A 15698-nucleotide genomic window follows, 5' to 3' on the forward strand; every position below is an offset into this window, starting at 1 on the left:
TATATCTTAAAACATACTTTTAACTTGTTTGTGGTAGAAGATGGACTCAGGGACAAAGGGCCATAAAGGGGATGTGTGTGTGCTGGCTGCAAGATGTGAAATAAGATAAGGAAACTTGTTGTTTAGAGCAGGTTCGTACCAGACACCAAAAGGTATCTGGTCTTCGTCCAGCTGAAAGAGACTTTTTGTTTCCGGGTTTCTTCTGCTGTGTCGCACTGATTGGGTGCGACAGGCCATGTGTTGGTCTCTCCCAATAAGATGACCTCTGGGGGAAAGCACGCACACACCTCCTCCTGTGTTTTAGTATGAAAGCCTGTGTTTTCCTTTGGTTTGCGCTCTTGTTTTTGACTGGCCGTTCCTGAAACCTGTCTCACACGTGGTAGAACCTGAGCCCGAAGTACTCTGCAGAGTGCTTCGTGATTCGATGATGTATTTGTATTGTTACTTTGTATCATTAAAACAAGATTATTGTTTAATTTATATTCTGGTGTTTCTTAATCCCTTCCTTTTTACGAATTTACCCAGCTTATCAAACGACACGCGGAGACGAGGTTGGTTTTAAACATCCTCCAAATCTCCAACAATAGTCATTGACTTTATGAATTTCTGTTGTTTAGATCAGCTTTCCTTTGCATGTGTGCTGACATTTACCTAACTTTCTGTCCCTCCACTCTAACCAAGGATGCCTGTTCTTAAATTCCATAGCCTGACTTTCGGTCCACAAGGCTGGCCAGGAGCTCTCATCTGTGTCCGAAACAAGGAGATAATATAAACATTGTGTTCTGTTTATGACTGCACATACACACACAAAGCTACACACATACACACACACACACACACACACACACACACACACACAATCAAGTTAGCTAGCAAGTTAGCTAGTTAGCTACAGTTACGTTAATGATAACCATGCTAATTTCACTTACCGGGTAAATTTGTGGTAGCGCCGGGCTCGTTCTCTGTCACCTTTAGGACAGCCGCCTGACCTGGCTTTTCTTCTGTAGTGGTAATAGGGGAAAACTTCGGAAAACATTGAAATATTGTCGTCTGTTTTCGTTTCATGTTTGCTTCCTGTTTAGCGCTCCACGAACTTGAATGGTGGACGGATCAAATTCTGATAACGTTAGAGAAACGTGGGGTTTGTCAGAGCCGAACAGAGTGTGTTGCTGTTGCCTAGCAACAGGCCACAGGCGACGGAAGCCCCAGACGTCCAAAAGTATTAATACAGAAGGGGCGAAAGCGTGAAAGCGCAGCAGCAAAATGATGTTGTTACGTATCATCGCTCATTCTGGTTAAAGTCACAAATGACATTCTAATAGCCTCTGACAAGGGACTTGTCTCTATTCTTGTCTTACTCGATCTTAGTGCTGCATTTGATACTATCGACCATGATATCCTATTGCAAAGACTAGAGCACTTAGTTGGCATACAGGGAACTGCTTTAGGCTGGTTTAGGTCTTATCTATCTGAACGCTCTCAGTTTGTACGTGTCAACGATGAATCTTCCATGCAAACCAAAGTTAGCCATGGAGTGCCACAGGGCTCAGTGCTTGGACCTATTTTGTTCACCCTATATATGCTTCCATTAGGCAATATTATAAGGAATCATTCTGTAAACTTTCATTGTTATGCGGATGATACTCAACTATATTTATCAATCAAGCCTGATGAAATTAATCATCTAAATAAAATTCAAGACTGCCTCAAGGACTTAAAAACGTGGATGACCTTAAATTTTTTGATGTTAAACACGACCAAAACTGAAGTTATTGTACTTGGCCCGAAGAATCTACGAAACAAATTATCTAAAGATATATTAACTATGGATGGCATTAATTTGGCCTCCAGTGAGACTGTAAGGAATCTTGGTGTTATATTTGATCAGGATTTATCCTTTAACGCCCACATAAAATCAATTTCAAGGACCGCCTACTTCCATCTACGTAACATTGCAAAAATCAGGCATATCTTGCCTCAAAACGATGCAGAGAAACTAGTCCATGCATTTGTTACTTCAAGGCTGGATTATTGTAACTCCTTATTATCAGGGTGTACCAAGAAGTCAGTCAAGTCGCTTCAGCTGATTCAAAATGCTGCAGCTCGTGTACTAACCAGAGTTAGGAAAAGGGACCACATTACTCCTGTTCTGGCTGCCTTACACTGGCTCCCTATAGAACACAGGATAGAATTTAAAATTCTTCTTCTCGCCTACAAAGCCCTTAATGGGCAGGCGCCATCTTACCTTAAAGAACTCATTATACCCTATTGTCCTACTAGGGCATTGCGTTCCAAGAATGCAGGGTTGTTGGTTGTTCCTAGAGTCTCTAAAAGTACAATGGGAGCCAGAGCCTTTTCTTATCAAGCTCCACTTTTGTGGAATCAGCTTCCAGTTTGTGTTCGGACGGCAGACACCCTATCCGTTTTTAAGAGTGCGCTTAAGACTTTCCTTTTTGATAAAGCTTATAGTTAGGGCTGATTAGATTCAGCCCCTAGTTTTGCTGATATAGGCTTAGTTTGTCGGGGGACATCTTACTTCTTCCTTCTCTCTGTCTATACCTGTGTACTCTCATGTTCCGATTAACCCAGCTTCCCCAAATTTCTTTCTTTTTGGTGTCTATATACGCCGGGATCCGGAGTCATGGATGATCCTGCGGTCCTGTGTCATGGATTGCGAGTCCTGGATCTTGAGTCGTGGCTGCGGTCCTGGATCATAAGTCCTGGATGGATATCCTCGTGGATTCATCTTCTTATTATACACACATGCATTTCAAAACATTTGGACTACCTATGTTGCAAATGTATTATCTTTTCAATTTACACACGGCATCTATTGCACGTCTGTCCGTCCTGGGAGAGGGATCCCTCCTCTGTTGCTCTCCCTGAGGTTTCTCCCATTTTTCCCTTTAAACTGTGGGGTTTTCTCTGGAAGTTTTTCCTTGTACGATGTGAGGGTCTAAGGACAGAGGGTGTCGTATTGTCATACTGATATTCTGTACAAACTGTGAAGTCCACTGAGACAAATGTAACATTTGTGATATTGGGCTATATAAATAAACATTGATTGATTGATTGATTGATTTTTAAGAGGGTATACGGAAATCACTGGCATTTTCTAGTGGGTATACGGCGTATACCAGCGTATCACGTAGACTACATCACTGCTTGTACTCCCTGAGTATCGATGGCTGTGTGTTTCTACTAGGGCTGCCCTTGACTAAAGATTGTTTTAGTCAACCAATAGTCGTCAATTAAGGCGATCAGTCGACTAATCGTCGCACGTTTATGATTATAAATATATATTATTTTTTTTATTCTTTATTTTTTCCCAAAATGGTTTCAGTCTCAAAGGCTGATAAAGAGTGATATTATAACAGCATGGTACATTGTGCTTCACATAACAGGGCTTAACGCTAACTTTTAAAAGTGGTTGCCAGGCTGGCAACCAGGCATCAGCTTTTGGTTGCCAAAACTGAAAATAGGGATGCCATTTTTAGTCACCTTATATTTTAAATAATTAAGATACTATACAGTTATACATCAACTTAATAATGAAAATGTGACAAAAGAATGTTCAAATGCTTTACAATAAGTCATTAACGCAATTATTTGAAACTAAAGTGGTAGTAAACTTGTCTTCCCTCAATTGCTGGTATACTAAATACCAGTAGTGCAGCTATTGTCATGTTCTTCACAGATCCCTCAAACATGAATTGAGCAAGTCACTAGTTTCGTCATCCGTTGTCTCCCTTTCAAATGTGGGTTCTCTTGACCTTTTTGTGCTGACCCCCACCATATATCCATTGGCCCTTCAGCATTGAAGTCTTGGATTGGCCAGACTAATACATTTCTAATGTTAAATAAATGAAAAGCATTCACAGACAAGAATTAGATATTAATTATTAATGCTGTAAATTACCTTTAATATGTCTAACTATATTTAAAATGTGTTACCTTTTTATAGAAGTGATTATATTTGAATGCCAATATTTTCCTATGGTAAAGTTTCGTGTTGCACTTTTATTTTGGTAGTAATAAGATCGGGACTCTTATTTTGAAGGAACTTTTACCAGAAGTGAATGCACAACGTAGCAGAATGTACATATATATTTCACCTCCCAAGACTTTACACATTTCGGCCCATTCCCAAACCGCCCCCGACACCCTACCCCTACACCCTACCCCTCCGTTTGCGCGTTCACGCGGAGGGTCCGCCATATTGAGGGCTGTTCCAAACCAACGAGTGTGGAGCGGTGTGGAGGGGGAGTGGGCTATCAAGCCCTCAAACACTGAGTCTGCAGTGGTGCTGACTTGAGACCGGTCTCTCCCTGACCGGAGTCACGCTGTGTGTGTCCGTCAGGAAACACGCTGTTTACAAGTAGTTCCAGCAAACATCCACTGATAAACTGCGATGTAAACAACCTCTTGATAACCTCATATGTTTTTAACTTAAGATCATACCTGTGTTTAGTCTAGAAAAAGGTAAATGTGTATATTTTATTATAAAGTTGTGTATATTTACAGACTGTTGCAAAAACTAAGAAGCTTATAAACATCAGGTTTTAAACTAAAAGAGCTTTGAAACACAATTAAAGATGTTTGGAGTTTTATTTGAGTTATTAATTTAAATGTTTTTGTCTAAGAGATGCTGATTTGAAACCGTTATTACATACAGTTACGGCATTTCCTGTTTCTGCCGGAGAGAGGGGAGTTTGTCCCAAAGCTTGCCGCTGTATTTACACCCTCCATCTGACAGGAGGGAGTCTCGTTGAGCTGCGAGTGTGGCTACAGACGGAGTTCACTCCGTCACGGAGGGGTAGAGTCGAGGGAGTGGTTTGGGATTGGGCCTTCCTCTTTGCTTTTCGTTCGGGTTCATCTTGCGCTTTATCAGTTGAATCACTTTGAACATTCGTTTGAGATGTTGATGGGTTGGCCGAAGTTTTTACCCCACAGTCAACAAACTTAATTTGCCATTTTTTGTAAAACAAACACACGGCGCACCGCGCACGAGATTAAACGTGCATCGCTTTATGGCTCCCTAATCATACCAATGCACGTGCAATTTAAGTATCAGGTTCCGACTGGTCACAACAATAATTAAATATAACTCTTAATACAACAAATAATTAACATTTATCTATTTTGGGGAACACATTTAGGTGTTTGCTGTCCTTATTTCTTCATGTTAAAAAGTGGTTGCCACTGATGGCAACCAAAGGCCAAGAAGTGGTTGACATTTTTTTTTCTGAACCGTTACTGTCGAGCCCTGCATAAAATATAAAATAAACCTTTGAAATATACAATTAAATGTAGCGCATGAGAGTCACAGAGCATTCGCAGCGGTCCGCCCGTCAGTGGTGTAAACAGCAGAAGCTCCGGTTAGGATTCTTATTGTGTGTTTGAACAAGCAGCGAGGACACACATGGAACATTTCGTTTTAGTTTCTATTATTCATATCTGACAAAGTAACAGACGTTGTCGTCGGGATAATTAAGCTCGGTGTTTTGTTATGAAGCCGGCATTCAGGAAACTGCACTATGATGGTGTGGATATGGACGAGACTTTTTGCCGTCGTAGTTTGCTCGACCTTTTTTCTCGCTCAGAAAGATCCACACTTTATTTCCCGCCCGACCAAATTAACTTAATGACCAGGCTCTGCTCTGAACGAAGTCTGAGGGGGTTTCCAGCTGACGCGTCATAGCACATGTAGCGCACGGATGGAGCTTCTTTTTTTTTTATATAGCCTACATTTTTTTTATATATATAATTTTTTTACACTTGGGATTTACTTGTAGGCCTACTCCCTGAGTATTGATGGCTGTGTGGTTGTACACTTGTGATGTACTTGTACTCCCTGAGTATCGATGGCTATGTGTTTGTACGCTTGTGATGTACTTGTACTCCCTGAGTATCGATGGCTGTGTGTTTGTATACTTGTGATGTACTTGTACTCCCTGAGTATCGTTGGCTGTGTGTTTGTACACTTGTGATGTACTTGTACTCCCTGCGTATCGATGGCTGTATTTTTGTACACTTACAGTATGATGTGCTTGTACTCGCCGATTATCGATGGCTGTGTGCAGCAAAGGTTTCCTGACATTTCTGCGTTAATGAAACAAGGAACCTGGAGATGATAATCAGACGAGGAAAAGGGCACGAGCAGCTTTCTAATGCGTCATCCTTAAATCACCTTCCTGATCTCAGGTCAGTCCAACAAACAGCGTCTAAAAGAAGGAGAGAAAGAGGCCTGACCTCTGACAGGAAGTGAACCTAAAGGTGGAGAGATGTTTACTCCTCAGTCCTCCTGAGGAGCTGCTATAGAGACACAGACTCATCATTACCAGAAACTCCTGTCCATGATCCGACGGCCCCCCGAGGTTAATTTAGCCTCCTACTGTGAGTCACAGTCTGACCCTTGACCTCTGTACTACAACACGCAGGACGCCATCGACATGTTAATATTAACCTCACAGACGCGTCATCGATCACAGCCAAACACGTCGGCAAGTTTATCTGATGTCTGAATACATGAATAATATCTGACAGAAGCAGGAGCTATAAATACGGGGGCGCTGAGCCAGCAGCAGAGAGGAGGAGAAGAAGAGGAAGACACATTTTAATCAACGAAGAAAGAGTCCTAGGAGCTGAACATAGCCACCACAGAAGAAAAAATACTTGTGATCTTCTGGAGGACCTTCGTCATCTCTGTGAGTGACTTCACATTTTCCTGTTCCGTAGTTAGACCTTTGAGAAGTTCAGGGGTAGAAAACCATGCTCTGTGTTTTGCTCAGTTTCTGGAGATGGAGAGTGTTCGTGCGGCCGTCTACCTGTCCGTCTGTCTTTCCCTGCTGACCTCCCTGTGTCAGGGTCAAAGGTCACCGGAGACGCTCTTCGGACTCATAGACAAAGAGCTGGTGAGGCATCTGTCTGCGTACAGGATCGCTGCAGCGTATTTACACGCTGAAAGAAACTAGCCATGTTGCCTTTTAAATGTTTAAATTATTAAAGAGAATGACTGTTAAGGTGGTAAAATGGTGATTTGAAGAACCTGCTCAAATATAATGTAATGAAAGATAAATATTAATACATGAACCTGGTTAAAGATTATTAGTCAAATATGTGTTGAACTTATTACAATTGATTAATGTAATAGGGTTATAAAATGTTGGTTGAAACATGGTTAAATTAGAAATAACAAATGTAGTATATGTCGTAAAAATCATACCTAATTAAGGTTGTAAGATCGTTGTATAAAAATGTTTTAAGGGAAAATCTAAATGGAATTAATGAGGGTTCAAATGTTTTCAAATGTGTGGTTATTGATGTGGTAAAATTATTATTTTATTCTGAAAATAACTTTTCATTTCTAATGTTTAGTGAAGTCATGTTGGAAAATGTTTTTCTAAATCTATAAAATATTATAGTTATTAAAAACTATTAGGTGGTAAAATACGCATTTGAAAGGAATAAACTAATGAAGATAAACAATAATGAAGCTAAACATATATATTCATAAATACTTACTGTATACATGATCTTAAATTAAGACAGATCAATCGTACTAGAGTTTTAAAATCAGTAAATAATGTTAATGTTGGTTAAAATATGGTTTAATTTGAATGATGGTAAATGTTGGAAAATTGCAGATAAATACATTTGCAAAATCATCGTTTTAAAATGATGTGTTTTATCTTCATCTGCTTATCATACTTGATAAGTGAAATCTTATTCTACTCATAGTTTAATCTATCTGAATAATGCACCTTTGAAAGAGCAGAAAAAATACTGCCGTTTGTCAGAATATATTCTGTATACTTTATACACAACATGAGTTAATGTTAACACATATAGAGTAAAAATAAGTTATATTGTTTTTATAATTTGTGTGTGTGTGTGTGTGTGTGTGTGTGTGTGTGTGTGTGTGTGTGTGTGTGTGTGTGTGTGTGTGTGTGTGTGTGTGTGTGTGTGTGTGTGTGTGTGTGTGTGTGTGTGTGTGTGTGTGTGTGTGTGTGTGCAGGCTGCTCTCCTGGATCAGGCTGACAGCAGTGTGTCTCTCTCTGTGGAGAAGAAGGCCAGCGTCATCCCCCGGGTAACACCAGCTGTCAATCAATCACATCTCATTCATCCATTCATTCCTTCATTCCTTCATCAAGTCATTAATCCATTCATGTCCTTTGTGTTTCCTGCTCTGCTGGTTCATCAGATAGATCATATGTGTAATGTTTTATTTAATGTATTATCTTATTAGAATCAGAATCAGAAACAGGTTTATTACCAGGTAGGTTGACACGTACAAGGAATTTGACTTGGTGTATACATAAAAGTAAAACAAAAATGTAAAACACAGGTAGAGAACTATTTTAAGAAGACTATAATAACATTACAAATTAATAAAAAATAGAGTAAAAGTGTAATCACTCTGATACATGAATGAGCAAAAGGTGAAGAAAGCTAAAATCAGCACAAGGCTCATATACTCACTGCCTGGAGACCAGTGCCATCAGGAAGAATGATAGTTACGTCTGTAACTACGGTTCTATGAGTCCCGGATGACCGCCAGAGGCGGTGCTTTAGAACTGGATATGTCCACCTTGCACATGCGCAGCTCGAGTACAAATAACAGTAAAGTCACTTGTGACCCACGTGACAGCGGCTATATCTGCCGGTGCCGTCAGAGGATCTGTTCCCAGAATATTCTCGCGAGCACACAAGAATTCTGAGTGACAGGATACTCTGGCGGTCATCCGGGACTCATAGAACCGTAGTTACAGACGTAACTATCATTCTATTTCGTCCCTACTGACCGCCAGAGGCGGTGATTTAGCACTGAATGACTTATACCAACCATGTCATGAAAATCCAAACCCTTGCTCACTACTGGAAGCAGCGGAGCTCGGCAAAAGGACCAAAGGATGGGAAGTGGCGACATTAACCCGATAAAACCTGGAGAATGTGCCAGAAGACGCCCACGATGGCGTGGCGCAGATGGTCTCCAGGGGCGCCCCTCTCAGGGCAGCCCAAGATGTTGAGATGGTCCTTGTAGAGTGGCATCTCAGCCCTGATGGCAGGGTCGGCCACTGGGCCCATAGGCATGTGAGATGGTATCGACGAGCCAGTGGGGCAGCCACTGGTTAGAGGGCACAACCTCCTTTAGTGCCGCCATGGCAAACAAAGAGCAACTCCGACTGCCGTATACAGGCTTTAAAGTCCATGAAATGTCCAAAATAAACGTTATTCTGTGTTAATAAATCGCTTCATCACTTTCCACTGTTTCATTTAACATATCAACATCAATGATTCTTTCCATAAATACCCCCCAAATAACATGAAATGTGTGCCACTTTCCCGTGTTATTCCGCTCCGGTAGCGAAAAGCTTGCCAGCCATTAACCCAGCTGTGTGACGTCACACGTGGCAAACACCAGCCCCGTCTGGATTGTTTGTTTTGTATCCTTCCGCTATTTTCGCTCAACATATGTGTAACCGGACCTCGCTAAACTTTTTTTATCTAACAATTCATGATGGGGAAGCGATGTGTAGTTGTGAGCTGTGAATGTTTCCTGATTGCTATAAACATTGATCATGGGTGCGGGAAGATTGTGCACAAAACTCGGGTCAGAATTAAGTTACTACAGGTGTTATGCCAGCTTGAGCTAAATGTCACCAGAGTACAGTGAACTTGCCTAGTGACTGAAATATATAAAAGTTGAAGTGAAATAAGTAAGGCCAAAAATGAATTACGTCTGAATATCTTTATTATTTTTACCACTTTTAATTATTTGTGGTTTCGCACATATACCAAAATAAACTAATGTACACTGCAATAAAGATCAAATGTTACAAGTGAAAAATTAACAAAAGAACCCTTTTTTATTTATCAAACAGTAAATTAATACAATCTTACAAACTTGTGATTTGGAACATGTTGTCATATTTACATGTTTCTTTGGAAAAATAATATTGTAAATGATGTACTTTGTAAATTATTTACATCATGCGAAACCATTTTAACCAGTTCAGCTGCATGACTTATGTCAAATTACAGATTTGGCCATTGAAATCCCTGATAGCGGCCTCCCGGTTCAGGGTAAGTCTTCCGTATCTCGGTTACATCACATGCAGGCAGCGGGACTCTGATTTTTGGGCCGAGTACACCCCAGCACCAACGTACAAACTGTCGATAAGCTGTATATCGATACTTCCTAATGAAAAAAAAGTATACAGATTATAAATATATTTGGAGAAAAATAAAATGTTATGTAGTACTATTATGTAGCAATGGTTACAAATTGGCTTATAACATGATATTTGTATTTTACTTGTACAAAATAAATATGAGGTTGTAAATGACTGCTTGACAGAATCATAGACCTCTTATATATTTCCTCACATGTGTAGTTGTTTCTTTTCCCAAGCATACATTGAACTTGCATACACAGAAAAAATAAAAGCCAAGCTGTTTTTGACTGCTTGAAAGAGTTTAATGGTATCTTTAAAAGTGTACCATATCTGTAGCGACTAAAAGTATTTTATGAAAGCAAAGCTGCAATAGGCAGTTGGGTCAATCAATATTTACTTACTGGTGTAGTGGGCCATCAACTGCTCTGTGTTGTTGTTTGTATTGAAGATACGCTATTTTCAGTGTCCAAACACTGAGACAGCCTTCTCTAAAGCCTGGGTGGCTAATAATGCACCTTGGTTTCTCGTCGGTGTCTTCTATCTGGTCAGTAGGTTGCAAACTGTCTATTTGTTCCATCACCTGCCAGATCTCTCTGCAGCATACACATTCATCTGCAGTGGGCATGCTTTCACAGCATTGACATGTACACCTGAATATTGTACATAACATTAAAAAAAAACAATATCTGCCGGACGTGTGAGGAACAGATGACAAATTAAGATCGACATTTAGTGCAGGTCAAATTAAATAAAACAGTATTTACCATTCAGTATTGCCAACTCGAGTCTCGCCGGATGCGGAATCCGCTTCTCTTTCACAAGTTTCTGCCTCGTTGTTCGATTGCCGGGCAGGAGGCTCGTACTGATAAGGCAAGATGCCTTGAAGTGAAAGGCTAGCTGGTTCACTCTCTACTTCTGTAACTGAATCCAGATAACCCACCGAATCTGAGCTTGAATGATCGCTGTCGCTGTCGCTGTCTGAAGTTGTCGCGTTGCTTGCCATTTGGACTGATTTGATCAAATGGCAATATTTGCCACGTGTGACGTCACCGCTCGTTCGGGAGTGATCGGGGGCGTACTCGGCAAACTTCGGAACCAACATCGGTTTTTAACGTATATGTCATTTAATTATGACCAAACTTTAAACATTCGTATTTATTTTTATTCTGGTGATATCTAAACTACATGTTAAAAAACACCTGTGTTAGATGCATTACATGGCCTTTAAGGGTTAAGGTGAAAACCACCCAATGGTCGGAAGTAAAGACAGCCCAGTAACTGAGCTATGGAAAGCAGCCGACAACCCGGACTCCGGAGCCCCTTGGAGGGCGCCAGTAAGGCTCTGAGGCACGAGGCCGCCTAGAAGGCTGTCCACAGGGGGCACGAAAGCCCCCGGGAGGCGGATGAGTGGGCCGCTGTAAGCGGGTGGCTTAGAGGGGCCCCTGGGCCTGCTGGGAGTGGGCACAGGCCTATGAAGACCCACCCACTGGGCACAGAAACTCAGACGTGCCGTTCTCCTGAATGTCAAAGCGTGCCAGCTGGACAGGCTGATTGAAGTGGGTTTGTGGAAGCACCTTGGGCAGGAATGCCACATTTGGCCAAGGGGCAACACCTGAGAGTCCCACCTCGGGCATGTATCGCTTACGGAGAGGGCATGCAACTCCCCAACTCGCTTCCCTGACGCTATGGCAAGCAGAAATGATGCCTTCGTGGACAGCCACTTAAGCCCCACCTGAGCCAGGGGCTCGAAGGGAGGAGATGATAGGGCATCCGGCAGTAAGGGCGGGTCCCAAGCCGGAGCCCTCGGGGTGCTAGGGGGATGCTGCCGTAAAGCCCCCTCTCAGGAAGAAGGACACCGACCTGTGGCACCCCACAGGGGGGCACGAAAGCGATCACAGAGGGCGATCAGAGGGCGATCACACCTTTGTTCTTTAGCTAAGAGACAGACTCCTGTCAGGACTTCAGGCCAGTAACTCAGAAATCATGATATAATGAAGTTTAAAACCCTCTGAATCGAAAAGTACAACATCACACGTGTATTTGTTTTATCTCCACCCATAAAAGGTATGTAAATACTAGTGTTTAAATGTTGTGATTATTCATAATTGATCACAGATTACTATTGTTATTAATGCACTTACATTTTTTAACCGATTAAAACCATTAATATGTTATATCTCTCTCTCTCTCTCTCCTGTCCCCCTCTTTACTCTCCCTCTCTCCTGTCTCTCTCTCCTGTCTCCCTCTCTTATGTCTCGCTCTCTCCTGTCTCTCTCTCTCCTCTCTCTATCTCTCTCCCTCTCTCCTGTCTCTCTCTCCTGTCTCCCCCTCTCCCCCTCTCTCCTGTCTCTCCTGTCTCCCTGTCTCCCTGTCTCCTGTCCGCCTCTCTCCTGTCTCTCTCTCTCCTGTCTCCCTGTCTCCTGTCCCCCTCTCTCCTGTCTCTCCTCTCTCTCTCTCTCTCTCTCTCCTGTCTGTCTCCCTGTCTCCTGTCTCTCCCTCTCTCCTGTCTCTCTCTCTCCTGTCTCTTTCTCTCCTATCTCTTTCTCTCCTGTCTCCCCCTCTCCCTCTCTCCTGTCTCCCTCTCTTCTGTCTCCCTCTCTCCTGTCTCCCTCTGTCTCCCTCTCTCCTGTCTCTCCCTCTCTCCTGTCTCCCTCTCCCTCTCAGTGTGATGTGGGCGAGCGATGTGCGATGAAACATGGCCCTCGTATCGGTCGGCTGTGTGACTGTCTGAGAGGAACGGCCTGCAACACCTTCTTCCTCCGCTGCTACTGAACACATACAGTACACATACACACACAGACACACATACACACACACACACACACACACACACACACACACACACACACACACACACACAGACACACACACACACACACACACACACACACACACGCACACGCACACACACACACACACACACACACACACACACACACACACACACACACACACACACACACACCTGTCTCTCCTGTCTCTCTGCACGTCTCTGTTTCAGTTTCAGTGGCTGTCCTTCAGATTCATTTATTTTTCTTAAAATAAAGATTCTTCATTAAGCTGCTCGGCTCGCGTGACTCCATCGTTTAAAGTACCTGCATAAAAAATATACACAGTACAAGTTCCTGAAGTCAAAGTATTTGCAGTAAATGTATCTGCAGTAACATTTTACTGTATGAAGTAAAAATATACATGGTTAAAGTATCTGCAGTAGAACTATACACAGTTCAATCAGGAAAGACTTGTTTTAATGTAACAATATATATTTATAGCCAATAATACACGAATGTAAGGATGTTTTGGCGATTAGACCCTAGGCCTCGACGTCTTCTAAAACAGACTGGACAGCAGCACGCCTTCTCATCAACCTTTATTAACACCAACGCTGATGACAACAGCTGCAGCGTCAAACACGGGGAAACCAGGTGTCTCTCAAAGAGAGAAATTAGTCCCTGATATGAGTCAACATTATACAACTTTCTGTTTCCTCCTCTGGAATGTGCTGAACATGTTTCGCTAAGAAACCTGAAACAAGGGCTTCGGTTAACAGAAACCGTCCTACTACATTAAATACGCCAGTAAATACCCCACTGGTCAATTTAAAAACAGAGGTTGCTAACAAGTTTCTAAATGAGACGACTAAACGTCATCACGCTCAACATTAGCCGCCTTTAGCTTAGCGGTGGTGACGTGAATTCATGTGACAGTGCTGTAATTTTTCTGCATCATGGATGTATAAAGAGAAGGTGCCATCCCCATGTTAACAACGTTGAAGTAATATCACGTCCCGATATGGGCTGTTTATTATACCACTAGGAATTAGGTAACCACCTTTCTCCAGTGGGAAAGTAACAAGTACATATACTCAAATGCTGTACTTATGTACAAAGAGTGACAAACTAAATAACAAGCTATTAGGCTACATATTTTTCTCTAGTTTATTATTTTAAAATCCATGGTCAACTAGTATTACAAGTTTAATTAAAATGTAGTCAGCTGCGCATAACTGAGATCTCCATATTAAAAAAGTGAAATTTTCATCTATCTACTTGAAAACATTTGCTCTATGAAGCAACTGTAGCTATGAAATTCATATGTTTGCTGGTTGAAAACGCAGAGGGTGATGCTGCATTGATGCTTTCATCATGTGGAAGTGGTTGTGGTTAGATCTCAACTGGGTTGGAAAAAGAATAGACGCTACAGGGTTGGACTTCAAAAATAAAACAGGTCTTAGGGTTAAGCCTTTACACAGCAGGGTGGTACACACAAATGGTAAATACTCTTTAACAAATGTTTTTATATGTCTAGGGCCTTTATTGTGAAAGGTGAGAAGGGAAGGATAGACATGGCCTACAGTTGAATTGTCAAAAATACAGGTCCTATGTCTTTTTCTAACCACTTTTCCATAACCTCAGGAAAAAAACTTCATGGCGTTAAGGAAAGGCATGAAGGAGAATTCAGCAGGAGTTAGGAAACAGACTGCACTGACAGCTGGCCACGTATTCATGGTGTGGCAGTGGATGTAATTAATGTGCTTCTGTCAGGTGAAATAATTTTTTCCGTGGATGCACAACTAAAAGCATCTAGATACTTCTTCTGTTCATGGCTGACCCTCAGAGACTTCAGGTTCACTCTTCTAAAGTCGGTTGTCCTGCTTCAGACGTGGAAGCCTCACTCAAGGTTCAAGGTTCTTTATTTTTTCATACGGACATATCTACAGTGTAGTTATGCCAATGAAAATCTTAGGTCACAGGCTTCTCCAACAGCGCAACACAATAACACAGATAAACAGAAAAATATAGTGCAAGTAAATAGTAAATAGTAAATACAAAAAGACAAATAGTTTAAAAAAGTGAAATAGTGCAATAAGAGTCTATATGCAAGTTCAGTCAGACAACTCACATGTTCTTAATATGTTTATTATAAGCAGCAGTTTGAGTTTGGCGTCTATGCTCGGGCCTCATCACTCCACAGATTTACAAAGAACATTGAGTGATGATTAGATAACTATCCCCGGAGTCGACAGGTGGAAGCTGGGGTGGAAGCTGGGGTGGAGCTGGGGCAGGCGAGCAGCAGCAACATGAAACACAGCAACAGGAACATGAACGCAGAAATAACAAGTGAACACAGCAGTGGCAGCAGCGGCACAGCGAGGCAGAGGCAGGAAGACCTGGCAGCTTGAATAGAGCGGCATGTTTAGGAGACTGTGATTGGGTGGTTGTAAGAGGGACGAGGTGCGACGTGTTAATGTATCATTGGTGCTGGAGTTGACTGCCTGAACTAGCTCGCAGGCTTCGCCTCATTTATTGGAATGATATATTAGAGAAATAGAGAAATAATGACAAAGTAGCAGATGAATGTTATGGATGTTGTTTCAACAGTTCAGGTGTTTAACAGATGTTGTTTCCAAGTTCAGTTGTTTAGCAGTCTTATTGCCTGTGGTATGAAACTGTCCCTAAGTCTGCTAGTTTTAGTCCGGCAGCAGACAGAACAGTTTGTGGCTGGGGTGATGGGGTCTTT

General features: G+C 41.9%; 1 protein-coding gene across 1 annotated transcript; it reads left to right on the forward strand.

Moving 5' to 3' along the window:
* Positions 1-6570: 6570 nt before the first annotated feature.
* LOC307023320 (niq CART3-like) lies at positions 6571-13173 on the forward strand. Its single transcript, XM_079656528.1, has 4 exons — positions 6571-6707; positions 6792-6914; positions 8018-8089; positions 12843-13173. Exons 2-4 carry the CDS (start codon positions 6801-6803, stop codon positions 12948-12950), a joined length of 294 nt encoding a protein of 97 aa, XP_079512654.1. The 5' UTR covers positions 6571-6707; positions 6792-6800; the 3' UTR covers positions 12951-13173.
* The last annotated feature ends 2525 nt before the right edge of the window (positions 13174-15698 follow it).

The sequence above is a fragment of the Notothenia rossii genome, assembly GCF_949606895.1.
Source record: "Notothenia rossii genome assembly, chromosome: 10".
NCBI lineage: Eukaryota > Metazoa > Chordata > Actinopteri > Perciformes > Nototheniidae > Notothenia > Notothenia rossii.

Bases quoted from the DNA above. Each gene is read 5' to 3' on its own strand.
- LOC307023320 (XM_079656528.1), top strand. From the start codon at position 6,801: ATGGAGAGTGTTCGTGCGGCCGTCTACCTGTCCGTCTGTCTTTCCCTG. The intron at 6,915-8,017 runs GTGAGGCATCTG...GTGTGTGTGCAG, and splicing joins GACTCATAGACAAAGAGCTG to GCTGCTCTCCTGGATCAGGC. The intron at 8,090-12,842 runs GTAACACCAGCT...TCTCCCTCTCAG, and splicing joins AGGCCAGCGTCATCCCCCGG to TGTGATGTGGGCGAGCGATG.